Source organism: Quercus suber, unplaced genomic scaffold (assembly GCF_002906115.3).
Source record: "Quercus suber isolate HL8 unplaced genomic scaffold, Cork oak 2.0 scaffold_174, whole genome shotgun sequence".
Lineage (NCBI taxonomy): Eukaryota > Viridiplantae > Streptophyta > Magnoliopsida > Fagales > Fagaceae > Quercus > Quercus suber.
In genome coordinates, this window is record NW_027069634.1 from 341,641 (window position 1) to 356,127 (window position 14,487).

A 14,487-nucleotide genomic window follows, 5' to 3' on the forward strand; every position below is an offset into this window, starting at 1 on the left:
ACTTGGATGTCAAATTAAATACTTTCTTATATTGGAATTGGTAGACTTTGTTGATTACTTTTCTTGCTCCCAAGAGTTCAGTTAAGGTGACACATCATAACTCTGTTAATGATTTTCTCATGCCTCCGACAATGATTTTCTCTTGGCCAAGCTGCCATGTCATAACTTCTTACATCAATATTAAAAAAGATACTCCTTGATAAAGTAAAATTCCGATATTAAAACATTGGAATCATATTGACACGAGAAGGACGAGATTAGAGGAGAAAATAAGTTTATATAGCTAGGTCCTTAAACAGGTAAATTGGTACAGTAATTCTCAATTAAATGGGTCAAACGGGTTTTCAGTGTCTAACTTGAATTAACATGTGTATTAAATAGGTCGATTAATGTCCACCCAAATCCAACATGAACTTATTAAGACTCATTCCTAAATTACTAAATTTGTGTTTATGTCATGTTCAAGAGTCGTGTCTATGTCATGTCATGTTCAATGGTTGTGTTGAGAATTTCCTGTAGCCTGTTGTATCCCTTCCATTTTGTGCTTTTTATTTATTTATTTTTGGTAACTTATTAAAATCAGTAAAAAAATAAAAATAAAAAAGTAGAAGTAAAAATTGAAAAAATAGTACTATGCCTGTGAATATTCTATTTATTTCTGTTGACCCCCAATCCGACCCGGGTCTCTCCCGCTTTACTAGTTTATATATATTATTACATAAAAATAAACCTACTTGTCTTTATCTAAAATCATAGTGAAAATTGGCGCGATTCTGAATCTCAATTCCCAATTCTCAGGTACTTTTGTTCACTCACGCAACTCTTCGATTTTCAAAATTCACGTATTTTTCATTTAAATTAATCTCTAATTTAACACACCTCTAATTTTTGAGTTCATCCCCTCCACTTAGGGTTTCCTTTGTTCTGATACTGCAATTTCGATTTTTTTTTTTGTAAATTTATCTGCAATTCCCTATTGTTTGATCTGTTTGGTTCCCGGGAAAGCTGTGGAAAACAAAATTCCAGATTCCAATTTTGGGATTAATTTAAATAATTAAAAAAAAAAAAACACGTGTAGAAGTTTTTTAATCATATTGAAAGTTCATATAATTTTTTTTTTTTTTTTTTGCTTTCGTTATATGATGAGGTTACTGGTTGCTGTAACAGCTTTGTTCTGTTGATGCTTTTGGAGCTAGTTTTATTTTATTTTTATTTTGTTGATAGGTAATAAGAAAATTTATTAATAAAAATAGCTGTAAGTACACTGGAAGCTAGGAAGAAGCATGGATACGGGTACAGTTACGGTGATATGGCAATACGAAGCAATTTTTGAAAAATTATAATATGACATGGTGGGTGGGTACGGCACCCCAAAAGAAGTGTCCATGCTTTCTAGACTAGAAGTATTACTAACAGAGCATCATGGTAAAGCTCTAAAACTACTAAAAATAAAGAAGATCAACTAAACTAACGAACGAAAACATCCCGAGGCTAACGTCCGCATAAGAAGCATCTTCATAAAGAAAGCTTTCGGCTCTATCATGGTCCTCTTGCACCCATCAAATCTCCTTGCGTTTCTTTCCCTCCAAATACACCACATCAAACAATGAGGAATAGCTTTCCAAATTCCTTTTTTTTTTTTTTTTTTAAAGGACATAGGAGAACTTCACTCAAATTAGTTGCACATCATAGAGCATACTGTACAACAATCCTCATAGTTGATCAAACACCTATGGGCAACTGACCCCACTCGGCAAAACTAGTTACCGAGTAACAAAGCAAAAACCAAAGCCAAGGAACAATGCATTACACATGCAACACCAACTAACCAAGATAATATTTCGCTTCCTCGTATTCTCTGCTCTTAGAATGTTCCCCCATAGAAGTCACCCAAAGGAAGAAAGAAAGAGGGGACTTTTGGCTTCCAAAATTTTTTCCAATGGGATCAAACACCACCAGAGGGAGCTAACATATTATAACAGTTCTTGGAATGCATTGAGATCTCGTAAACCAACTTATTTGGTTAAAGTTACATTATGTCTCATTGTTAAGCAACTAAGCTTAGTCAAATGCAAATCACTTTTAATTCCTAAGAAAAAGGAGGAAAATATGGGGGGAGGGGGAGTGGGTTGGAGTTGAGCTTATCTGTTCTTTTTGTCCCAAAATATGAAAAATTCAATATCTTGTACAAGATAGCTCAATTGGTTGGCTTCATGGGAACCCCTCATGAGATCTCCAGTTTGAGTCCTAGGTAATACACGGTTCTTGCAGGTGAGGTGGGGTTGTGCATCCGGGGTTTACTTGATAAGGGTCTAGTATTCTCAACTTCCCTTAATGGGTATGGCCGGTCGCTGCATTATACGTGCATTTTTAGTAAAACAAAGTTTTGCTCCAAACATGTTCAAAGCTATCTTTTCCTACCCATTACGTGGCAAATTATAAGATTATCATTATGTATTATTTAAATAGACTAAAACTATACATGAATGGTCTCTTTAATTGCCACATAGCATGGAGCAAGATAGATCAAAACATGTTTGGAGCCAAATTTTTTTCCTTTTAGCAATAAATTTTGGAGGCTAGTCAATAGGATGCTTATATTATCCAAATTATATATATAAAGAAAGGATGCTTATATTATCCATGTGTCGTTATTTGATGGCAGGAAGTTCTAGATTTGAGTTGGTTTAAGAAAAAGGTTTGGGATCATCCAATTATACAGGTTTGGAAGCTGCACCAAGGGTATTGAGTGCTTCATGTTTAATTCTAAGAAAAAGGTCTGGGATCATCCAATTATACAGGTTTGGAAGCTGCACCAAGGGTATTGAGTGCTTCATGTTTAATTCTGGGAATAATTCAAGCCGGGGGAGTGTAACGCCATCACCAGATATGCCTCCCTTGCCTCAGTGTTTACCATTGGACCCGATTATATTGGGCAGTCAGAAATATCCACGCTCGGGAGAGCTAAGAAGGGTTCTGGGTGTTCCTCTTGTAAGTACATCAGAGGACCATTCCTTTGGAGTTGCCCATCCTAGACCTCCACCTCCAGTGGCTACAGAGGAGCTAAAGCACTTTAAAGAAAGTGTCCGAGATGCCTCCAGAAAGGCCAGGTATATTTTTATTCATTTTACTGCTTGTTTCTGTAAGCATATTATTCTTTTGACAACGATGTGTGTCTTTCGTTAAAGAAGAAAAGAATGCTAAGCTTCATGCTTGAAATTATGTGGCAGCAGTGGAAACTTTGGACGATTGTGGTTATTATATATTTGGAAATGGAAGAGGGAGAAAACTGAAAAGGCCATGAGTCTTGATGCATGGTATTTAGTATATACATCATGGTATAAATGAAAGATTTCACTTAATAATTTAAATAGGGTACATTGTATGACACAATGACTGGTTTAAAAGAAGAGAGAAAAAAAAAAACTTTGTTTGATCCTTGCATCTTGTGGAACATGTTCTTTGGTAACCTGCATTTTTCCTTTAGTTTAGAAAGTCTTCATAGACCCTTGAACACCATTGAAATTCTTCTCATCAATTATTATTGCCTGTTGTGGAAATTTGTGTTTCAAAGTTGATTGGGGATCTAAGAATTTGTTCACATGTGATCTGTTTTACAATGAAGCACTGGCAAGACCTTTGAGTTATGCGTTGTTAATAAAATATGGGACAAGGAATAAAGATAATATGCTTGTGTAATTTGAAAATGTTGAAAATTGGCAATAAAACAGAAACGTAAAAATCATGTGCTCAAATACTTATTGGTGATTCGAGCGCAAAGTTTGGAACTCCAAGACTTCTACATATAACAAGTTCTAAACTGCAAAATCCTAACTGATTAAAAACGAAGTAACAGCCTGTAAATGCCAACTATAGTGCACACACACATATACACTGCGATCTAAAGATAAAGATTAAAATATGTGTATGTATCTTCGGGAACACCCCCACTCCCCTCCCCACCCCCACCCCTCCCAACAACAACACCCCACCAAAAAAAAAAAAACATGTATTTTCTTTTCCCAGAGTATAATATTTGTATGATAGATGGGAGTTCTATTTTAAACTTATGCTTGCACAATGTATGGTAGAAATGAGTATTACTGAATATGGAGTTGTGGTGTGTTAATGAGACTGTGATGTCTTTCCCCCAGGGATAGGGCAAAATTGTTATGTGATTCCATTTTCAAATTGGACAAGTATAAGGAAGTTATAGGCTCAAAGAAGCGACAACGGAGTGATCTTTCATCGGGTGAGAGGTCTGGTGGAGTAAACTTAGCAAGGATGGGAAGCCAGATTCACAGAAACTCTCATGACTCTGTGACTCAAAGATTGGAGGACAAAACCAAGGGTATTGGGTTGAATAAGCGTGTTCGTACTTCAGTGGTGGATGTGCGGGTTAGTATTTGAATGTTAATTCTTAGCTGTGATCTATTTCTCTGATACTCAGTCTTCAACTCTGTTGATCTCCCCTAGAATCCATGAGTAGTGAAGCTTAGATTCTCTCTTTAGTCTTCTTTCAATTTCAAGGGATTTTTCCCCCCATTTAAGTAAGGGTTTGAATTTTAGTTTCTTCAATGAGAATGATGTAGCTCCAAAGGTTTCTAATTTGATGTATAATAAGAAAAACCTTATGATCTAAACACCAGTAACAAAAGGAAGATATTAACTAGCATAAAAATTTAGGGAACAATGAAAAGAGGTTCCAACTCTTGATAGAATAGCCTGCTACCCAAAGATACAGCAGAATGATATAATTTTATTTATTTATTTTTATAAAGAAGACTGAAAACCAGACTTAATACTCTAGGAACAACCCATGATATCCTTAAAATATATATTTAGGAACAACTTTGGGAATCAGACTCCTATTTCCAAGGTTCCTAGAAAATATCACACTATTACACTTTTTATCAAGAAAGAAAAAATAGGAAATTTTAGGACTTTGACTCTCTTTTTTTCCAACCTCTTGGTGCTAGTAATAGGGCATTTAGGAGCATTTGTTATTCTTAGCCTTTATGCTTTTTTGAAAGGATCAATGCAAGGTATTTTCCTTTGGTTAAATAAGATTCTGTTCTGTTTTGTAATGCTACCAGGCAGATGGTAGGTCTGCTGCAACGTCAAGGCTTCACATGGTCACTGATAAGGATGGAGATCTTCTCCAAGCAGTTGGCAGTGGTTCTGTTCGGATTGAAGAAAAGACTCGCCGATTGCTTGCTGGTGGTGAAGGATTGGATCAAAAAATAAAGAAGAAGCGTTCTGTTGGGGCTGTAGGTAATAGAGTAATAACTGGTGAAAGGGATACAAAACGAGCTACACATCCAAAGTTGAATCCTGAGTCTAAATTGCGATCTAGTGATGCTCATGGTTTCAGGTATTTTATTGTGATCTAGAAGAAACAATTACTTGATTTTTATATACTCTTCATTTTGATATAGCTGGTATGTAGCTTTTCTTAAGTCTTAGTACAGATATGCTATTAATTTGGTAAAAATTTTCTTTGTTTTAAGATGAGGTTTTCTGTTCAATTTCGTCAGCTTTTTTTTTTTTTTTTTTTGATTGTAATTGAGTTGTTTTCTGGATTTTTTGTTTGTATCATTGTTAGTTTTTCTGTTCAATTTCGTCATTTTTTTTTTTTTTTTTTTTTGATTGTAATTGAGTTGTTTTCTGGATTTTTTGTTTGTATCATTGTTACTCTTTGGTTGTTTTGGTTCATTTTGTTGGATATATGTTGGTAATTTGTGAGAGAAACTTTCTAGGTTTTTTATGTTTATAGAACCCTTGATACAGTAATTTTTCTTGTTATAAGACCAGTATGTTTTATTTTTTGTGCAGGAAGGATTTTTGTAGAAATATAAAATTAGTGATATTCAAGTAAATTAATTGGACATGTATCTTGCCAAGTGCGTTGTGGTTCATTGGCATTTCCTGGTTCTCTCATGGCAGAGAATTTGGGTTAAAATTACCCTTTCCCATTTGTTGTAAGCGAAAAAATTGGACATGTATCGTATATGGCATAAATATTGGCTAACTAGCTAAAGTTAATTGTTCTCATCAGTTTTACTAGACTAGTCCTGTTTAAGCAAGGAAATATTTTTTTAGGCTTGCCGATGAGCTCTAGCTCAAACATCATATTCTTTCTTGTAAGAACAAGGTGGAAGGTGAGGTCATGCGCTCAAGACTTGCTAGGTGCATTTGTTAATTACTAATCAGAAAAATTTTTCTTGGACCTTGGGCTTGCATCATGGGGCTTGATGCCTAGCTGCATGCATGTGAAATTGTCTTTGGGAGGGACTGGGCCCAGAAAACTTGGTCAGGCCTTCATGCCTTACAGTAGTGCTAGGTAAGATAGCCCCAATAATTATCCATGTCCTTTTTAGTTGACTGAAAATTAATATTCAACCTTGTACTTGAAACAACCTTACTGATAATTTGGTGAAGGATCTGGAAAGTTTGGGATCTTGATTATGTCAACATAAAAATGTGGTTTGTCCCTTGTTTCTTTTGTGCACGGGGGAATTTCAAGATTTTTTTTCCCCTGCAATCTGTTCTTTCCCTTGATGTTTTAGGTTTTCATTTATTGCAGATTGAAATCTAGCCCCACACTTGTTGGAGTCAACAAGTTGGATGGTTCTCTTGAGCCTGCTAGTTCAGATGCTTGCACGTTACCCAGGAATGAGCTGGAAAGTATGCCGATTCCAAGGGACCGTGCAGTTCAATTTGAACATAGACTTTTAGCAAAAGGAAACAAGTACATATTTTCTTCTTGATATTATCATTCTAAGGTCTCCACAGGAGTTGCAGTATCAGTAGCGCTTAATATGATTGAAGACCATCATGTTCTGCATCTGATTTCCTTGATGTGTTTAACATATCTTGCTTTTCAATTTGGTGGTTATGATAATGTTTTTAATTGGTTTGTGGCTTCATTTATTAGGTCAAATATTCAGGAGGATTCCCCAGTGGGCAGTCCGAATACAGTGATAAGAGGAAAGGTTTCTAGGGCATCTCGGACTGGTTCTGTCATGGGGCTAGACTCATCTCCTAATATTCAACCTTCATCCGGAGCCTTTCAAGATTGGGAACAGCCTAAAGGTCTAAATAAAGTTCCAGTTGCAGGTGTGAGAAATAACCAAAAGCGTATGATGTCTTCAGGTTCATCCATACATCCTATGACCCAGTGGGTTGGTCAGAGACCACATAAAAACTCACGCACAAGGAGATCAAATTTAGTTTCTCCTGTCTCAAACCATGCTGAAGCTCAGATTTCATCTCAAAGCTTAGCAACTAATGATTTTAGTGCTAAAACTTCAGTTGTTGAGACCAGCAGTGTAGATAACAATAACCCAAAATTTAAGTTGGAACTTGAGAATGTTTCATCTCCATTTGGGTTGTCTGAAAGTGAAGAATCAGGTGCTGGTGAACACAAATTGAAAGAGAAAGGGATAGATAATGTTGAAGTTGCTTTAACTGCAACTCATAAAGTTGTGCCCTTTGTAATGCCCACAAAGAAGAATAAACTACTGAGTAATGAAAGTGGAGATGGCGTGCGTAGACAAGGAAGGAGTGGAAGGGGTTCATCTTTAACAAGAACAGAAATTCCTTTAGTGAGGGAGAAGTTGGAGAATTTATCAACCACAAAGCCCCTGCAAAGCGTGAAGCCTAGCTCTGAAAAGAACAGAAGGTTAACACATCATTTTGTCTTTTGTACAATAAGGATTGAATATGAATTGAATACTTTTATTCTGAGAAATCTCATTGTTGTTGAATCAACTACCATTTCTTGGATTCAGTAAATCAGGTCGTCCACCTTCAAAAAAGCTGAAAGACCGCAAAGCTTCAATTCGTGTTGGGCCGATGATAAACAATGGTTCTTTGAATTATACAGGTAAGATTGAATTAAACCATGAAAAATTCGTCTTAATTGTGTTTAGAGTTTAGGGTTTCAAATTGTCTTAGGATCTAAAACTTTTCAAGCTGTTTATGATACTTAGAAGCTTTTGAAGCTTAGTGGCAAGAACAAAATTCTATTAGCCTTTTACCCCTGCTTTACGTATTTTCACATCTTAATGTTAATTGTTACCATAGTTATTACACTGAAATCCTACAAGATCACTGTAAGTGTAAGTAGTCTTTAATGAGTGTTTGAGACCAGCTTTCATGCATGTATGTTTGTTACATTTTCTTTTTTAATTGATGCTTTTTTCTATATTTTCATACTGTTTTTATTATGTTTTTAACATGTTTCATTTCAATTATTATATGCATATGTATGTGGCTCAGTAATTAATTCTTTGTGAAAAATGTATTTGTCTCCTTGATTTGAATTTATCACAATTATACAGTTATATTTTTGGTATTATAATTTTCCAGGTGAATCTGATGATGATCGTGAAGAACTGCTTGTGGCTGCAAATGCTGCTCATAATGCTAGGAGTATGCCCCTTGACTTTATTTCTTTTTTCTAATTTTATCCATTCACCAGAAAAGCAGCAATTTTATTATTATTTGTACCTATTACAAAATATAGCTTATTTCTGTAGGTCTTGCCTGTTCTGGTCCATTTTGGAAGAAAATGGAATCTATTTTTGCTTCTGTCAGTGCAGAGGATTTGTCCTACTTGAAGCAGCAGGTAGTTATTGATATACAGGGATGAATATGAGGCTTCATAAATAACTTGCGGATAGAGACTTACAATTTGTCTTCTTTTGATGTCTTATCAGCTAAGTTTTGCAGAGAAGCTTGACGATACTTTGTCTCAGATGTTTGGGGTTGATTTTAATGCCTTGGTATTAACTTTGCAGTACATTTCATCAAGTTTCCATTTTCCTGTTTCTATTTTTGGCTAAATGGAAAAGCTTTCATGTTGATCCCTAGTTATTAAACACATCAAATGTCTTAAAATAAGTTTATGTCAATCTCAAACAAAGTACAATGGAAAAATGGATATTTAGGATTTTGAGCCAAATTTTTTTGAATAAGTATTGACAAATTGTCACCTTTATCCATCCTCACAGGGTGTTGGTGTGCATAAAGAAGTGATTGATTATTCTGGTGTAAGGCTAGGAAGCCACTTCAATCAAGAATTAGCTGAGACTGACTCTTTATGGGGAAGATTTGACATGAAAAAGTCAGATAAGGTTACTCCATTATACCAAAGAGTTCTTTCTGCCCTGATAGAAGAAGATGAAATTGAAGAATCTTACCACCACAGTGAAGGGAAAACTTTGTCTCTGCAGTATGCAAGTGATGATTCTCATTGTGGTTCATGTAACCAGATCGATATTGAGCCCAAAGACAGGGACAGAATGGAATCAGAAGTTGAGTCGAAAGTTGATTATCAGATGCAGAAGAATTGCTTGTTAGACAGAGTTTCTTGTGATAAGAGTGTTGTATCTAACTCATTTCGGAACCCAAGCATATCCAGTCCTTTAAATAGCATTGAGCAGTGGCGGGGAGATTATGACATTTCACATTCTGATCTGGGACACACCAGTGAAATATGTTCAAATGATCTCGGTCAGCTGCAACCTAGGGAATTAAATGTTGCCAGCTTTTCTTCCTCTGACTGCCAATATCAGCTGTTGTGCATGGATGACAGGCTTCTATTGGAACTGCAGAGTATTGGCCTATATCCAGAGACATTGGTACGGTTTTCATACCTTATATTGTTCCAATTTAGAAGCTTTGTGGAAGAATTTTATATTGATGCATTTCCTAAGTTTCCTTGATGAATTTCATGCCAGCAATTATTTTATCATTTCATATATGGTTATATTCCTTATTTTGTGGTGCTTCTTTTGCCTTGTTTGCAGCCTGATCTAGCAGAGGGAGAAGTGATTAAACAAGATATAATGGACCTTAAGGAAGGACTGTACCAACAGGTTGCCCTTCTCTAATTTTCTCATTTCTCCAGGCTATACAATGAATAGTATCTAAGCATAACTGCATAAGTTAGGTTGCGTTTTCACCATAATTTGTTTTGAAGTTTCTATATTTTCTAGGTGTTTTTTGTTAATCCTGATTAACTTGAATCTCTCTTTTCTATTCCTGGCCTCCTCTTTCTGACATTTTTTAATGCTTTTGACTAAATGGTAGATTGGGATAAAGAGGAAAAACTTGGGAAAGATTGATGAAGCTATTCAGAAAGGGAGAGATGTGGAAAGACAGTAAGATTCAGAATGTTTTCCATGTTCTACATATATTAAACCTTTTTTTTTTTGTTCAATAGTAGGAGAAACCCAAGACTCCTCGCCAACCATTTGATATTACTCTTGCGCTGTCACGGCATTGGTGACATAGACTATAAAATTCTCTTTCCCTCAAAATAATGTTGATTCATTTACAGGACTATGGAGCAAGTTGCGATGGACCAACTTATTGGGATTGCTTACCAAAAACGGATGGTAATTGGTTTAGTCCCTTTTATCAATCATTGTTTGTATTTGTATAATTTTAAGCCATTCGGGTATGTATCAGTTTTTGTGGATGCATGTAGAAATTTAGAATTGCTTCTTGATCCAGAGATTGTATTTATATATTTTTATTTGTATTGGAACAAATTGTTGGGTTGTAATAGTAGTTGCTATGAGTAATGACCTTTTTACAATAGTGGGGAAGGTTCTAATCCCCACTTCTTATGTGTAGTTGTTGCATTGTAGGCAAAACAGGCATGTAGCAGAAGAATAGTTTGGGGGTTTAGTGGGTACTTCATGGACATAGCAGTCTGTTATGGTGCCTGGGGCTTAAATTTTTTTTTTTTTTTTTGTTGCACCTTTTGCATTATTTTCCTCGTTTAAGTGTCCTTTTGGAATTGCAGTTGAAAACCATAATTTTCCAAAGTATAGCTTTTTAAAACCTCTTTTTTATTTCTTCTGTACACCGTTTTCAAACTGCCCCCATATTTTAAAAAGCTGAAAAATAAGCTATACCAAATAGACTCTACTATTTCAATTCGTTGGTTAATGTGAATGCAACATGAGGCGTCAACTGATTCATCCTTGATGGGTTTGTAGGGCTAGATGATATGGTTACACGGATAGTATCACTGCTGTTTAGGGTATAGTGGTTGCCTGATATTGATGATTCTTTAGGCCATGCCATCTTAAATCCACAATGTGTCTGCCGTTGTGCACATCATATATGGTAAAACCTAAGCAATTTCATTTAGTGTTGGGGTGATTTGGGGGAGCATGGAAAAGGGGGAGGGGAAAATGGTGGGAAAAATGCTTTTTTGGGGTTGTTTGGTTGGGAGGGGAAATTTGGGGGGGGGGGGGGTGTGGAGATTTTGGTGGGGCCTCTTGGGCCCACCAAAAACCAATCGCCCTCAATTTGGGGAGAAAATGGGAGAGGGAAGGGGTAGGTGGTAAAACACTAAAACTACCCTTCCTTTTGTGATTATGTTGCCTCCAGTGTGTGCAATTACATTAATGTTAGTTTTGTTTTTTTAATCCAATGGTAGGTTTTTTTTGTTTTTGTTTTTGTTTTTTTTTTTTGCTAGCTGTTTTATTAGCTGTGTTTGTAAGTTTATAATTAAAAAAAAAAAAAAAAAAAAAAAAAACACTTATTATAAACTATTAAACAAATTTGTAATAGGGGCATGAGAGTAACTTTATACAATGATATTTTCTATCCTCCACTTTTCCATCCCTCCAACCAAACACACATGAGGGAAGACTAAATCTTTTCTATACCCCACCGTTTTCCTCCGTCTAACCAAACAAAGACTGTGGAGTTGTGTTTTGATAGTGTCATAGAGAAAAATGCAGCGTCTTTTATATATATATATATATATAATGATGTTTCTGTGATTGGTTTGTCTTATTTTTAGGATCATGGCTTTATATTTGGTTGATGATTGGAATTTCAATTTTAGATGGTCTTATGCCATTACTTATACATATATACTGTCATCCTTAACAGTTTCAACATAGTATACCATCAATATGTTGATTGTCTTATCAATCTATGGTGGTGATATTTCTTATAAATTGGTTGGCAATATAGACTGCTTGCTAAGGCCTAATTGATTATCTTATGTCAGAGGTGGATTTGGAGATAATTGTGTGTAAATATGTATCACTATAGTCTTTTATCATGAGTATTGCTTGTATTTAGCTGCAAAATCTCATTTTCGTTGCTGCTTCCTTTCTAACTTGTTCACTAGCATCTCATTGATATTATATATTTTAGTCTTACCTTATGGTGTATCTTAAATCAGTGTGTTTGACTTATCAAAAAAAAAAAATCTTAAATCAGTGTGTTTGTTGAGGGTGCATGCATGCTTGTATGATGAACAAATTCCTCTGCTTTATGGAGTATCTTTCTTTGGTTCAAATGTCTGTACAATAAATAATTTGCAAGGGCCAATGAGCTGTAGCTCTGCTCAACTGGTACTTCCTCCCCTTATAACTTATAAATGCTTGGTTGAGCCATTAAGGGTGAGGTTATGAGTTCAAAAATCCTTTCCGGTGGTGCATATGTAACTTACCAATAAAAAATAAATAAATGCAAGTAAGTTATTTTAGTAAACTTCATAACTAAAACGCCCTGGGATTATAATCTCATTGTTTATACAATGGAGAATAATAATATTTTCAGCATTATGGTACTGTAGTAGGCATTATTCAGACATCTTATTCAAAAAAATAAAATTAAAAAACCTGATCATACAAGTAAAGTGAACTGGAGGCATTTCATGATCATAAACCATTAATTTCCTTCAAATTAATCTTTACAGGCTTGCCGTGGGAGTTATGCTTCCAAAAGTGCAGTCCGTAAGATTTCGAAACAAGTTGCATTAGCTTTTATGAAGCGCACTCTTGCTAGATGTCGGAAATTTGAAGATACTGGCAATAGTTGCTTTAGTGAGCCTGCACTGCAGGATGTCATATTTTCGCCACCTCCATGCAATAATGATGCAAAATCGGTTGATTGTGTTGGCTCAGGAAGTGCTAGTAATACATGCAATGAAGCTTCCCACCAAGTGGGAGCTAGGGGATCAGGTATATCTCAAATTAAATCTTTACATGCTCTTTTTGTGATCCCTTTAATGCATGAATTTAGTCTCTCCTCCCCCACACCCTTTCAACTGTAGCTTCTGTAATTTGTGGTTATTTGTGTCAGTTTAATGAAAAAGAGCTTTTGGGTATTGTTTGCTGCCACAGGTGCCGTTTCTAGCACTTTTGAGAGGTATGATTCCCTCAGTGATAATATAGACAGAGGTTCATCAGATGCTCTCCAAAGTGTCATTCACTCTTCTGAACAAGCTTCTTCCAAGCATGGCTCAGTGTTCATCAAGGGAAAGAAGAGGGAAATGTTAATTGATGATGTTGTTGGAAGTGCCTCCTCAAGGGTGACATCAGCTCTTGACAACCCTGTTCTTGATGGAGTAAAGGGAAAGAGAATTGAGAGAGACAGGGATCAGAACGGAGATATTGTAAAGAGTAATTCTGTCTCTGGAGCCAGTCGTTCATCAATGGACAGTTTCCGAAGTGAACGAAAAACAAAAGCAAAGCCCAAGCAAAAGATTAGTCATCTATCAACATCAGGAAGCAGTTTCCATGGCAGGCTTACAGAAGCAACAGAACCTGCTTGTCCACCAGCTCAGGCATCTAGTCACTCGGTGGCTCTTGTTACCAATAAAATAAGCAGAGAAAGGGGGTCACGTATGCCCAGTAATGTTCCACAGGAATCATCTAAAGAGTCGGAGGAACCCATTGATTGTGCTAAGTTGCCACTAAATGACTTCGATTCAATGGAAGCACTAGATGTTCCCAATGACATTACTGAACCTCAAGATCTGAGTACTTGGTTGAACTTTGATGACGATGTCTTGCAAGACTATGATTGTGTGGGTCTCGAAATACCAATGGATGACCTATCGGAGTTGAACATTATCTGATGAAAATTCCCAATTAGTTCTCAAACCAATGTTTAGACTAGGACCAACTTGTCTAGCTGAAGCAATTGATACAAAATTGTAATTATAATATTATTCCTCTCTATGAATTTCAAGTCAATGGAGAAATATGGCTGATTCCTATATTATTTGTACATTTCCAGTACAAGTTTATCTTTTCCATCTCCCTCCAGAGCAATATAAGAACCACAAGAAACCATAATGTCAGTGCCCTTCCAATTGGACTAGCATGGTTTTGGTGTTGACTTTTGAAGGCCTACCTGTGAGGGCTGATCAACCGGAGATATCAAAAATTCGAGACGTAGCATCGAGCATTGATCCTGCATCTGGTGACCAAAACTTTTTGAAGGATCAATGTTATTATATGTTGCAAGGCACTGTCTTATGGCTTCTTCTTGTTCTTATATTGCTTGATCTACTTGTTTGTTTTATTTTATAATAATATAATGTAAAATTTGTAGGTTAAATACTGTATTTTTTTATTTATAAATATTTTCTATTTTTATAAGTTTTATGTAACGAAGCATATAATGTATTTTGTATTAAAAAAAATCACTTTTTAAATA

The 14,487-nt window shown here is 35.7% G+C and overlaps 1 protein-coding gene across 2 annotated transcripts; it reads left to right on the forward strand.

The window, feature by feature from the left end:
• Positions 1-681: 681 nt before the first annotated feature.
• On the forward strand, positions 682-14,049 carry LOC111992778 (uncharacterized). Of its 2 annotated transcripts, XM_024024633.2 has the most exons (16): positions 682-798; positions 2,666-3,110; positions 4,155-4,398; positions 5,097-5,374; positions 6,587-6,751; positions 6,938-7,684; positions 7,794-7,888; positions 8,374-8,436; positions 8,544-8,632; positions 8,724-8,789; positions 9,018-9,647; positions 9,816-9,884; positions 10,099-10,169; positions 10,349-10,406; positions 12,740-13,004; positions 13,167-14,049. In XM_024024633.2, the coding sequence occupies exons 2-16, from the start codon at positions 2,836-2,838 to the stop codon at positions 13,901-13,903; spliced, it is 3,852 nt and encodes a 1,283-aa protein (XP_023880401.2). In that variant the 5' UTR covers positions 682-798; positions 2,666-2,835; the 3' UTR covers positions 13,904-14,049. The 2 variants fall into 2 exon arrangements, with proteins under 2 accessions (XP_023880401.2, XP_023880402.2); XM_024024634.2 differs by lacking the exon at positions 6,587-6,751.
• Positions 14,050-14,487: the final 438 nt, after the last annotated feature.

Coding starts and splice junctions, on each gene's coding strand:
- LOC111992778 (XM_024024633.2), top strand. CDS start 2,836: ATGTTTAATTCTGGGAATAATTCAAGCCGGGGGAGTGTAACGCCATCA. Junction 3,111..4,154: donor GATGCCTCCAGAAAGGCCAG/GTATATTTTTAT, acceptor TCTTTCCCCCAG/GGATAGGGCAAAATTGTTAT. Junction 8,790..9,017: donor GGGTTGATTTTAATGCCTTG/GTATTAACTTTG, acceptor CCATCCTCACAG/GGTGTTGGTGTGCATAAAGA.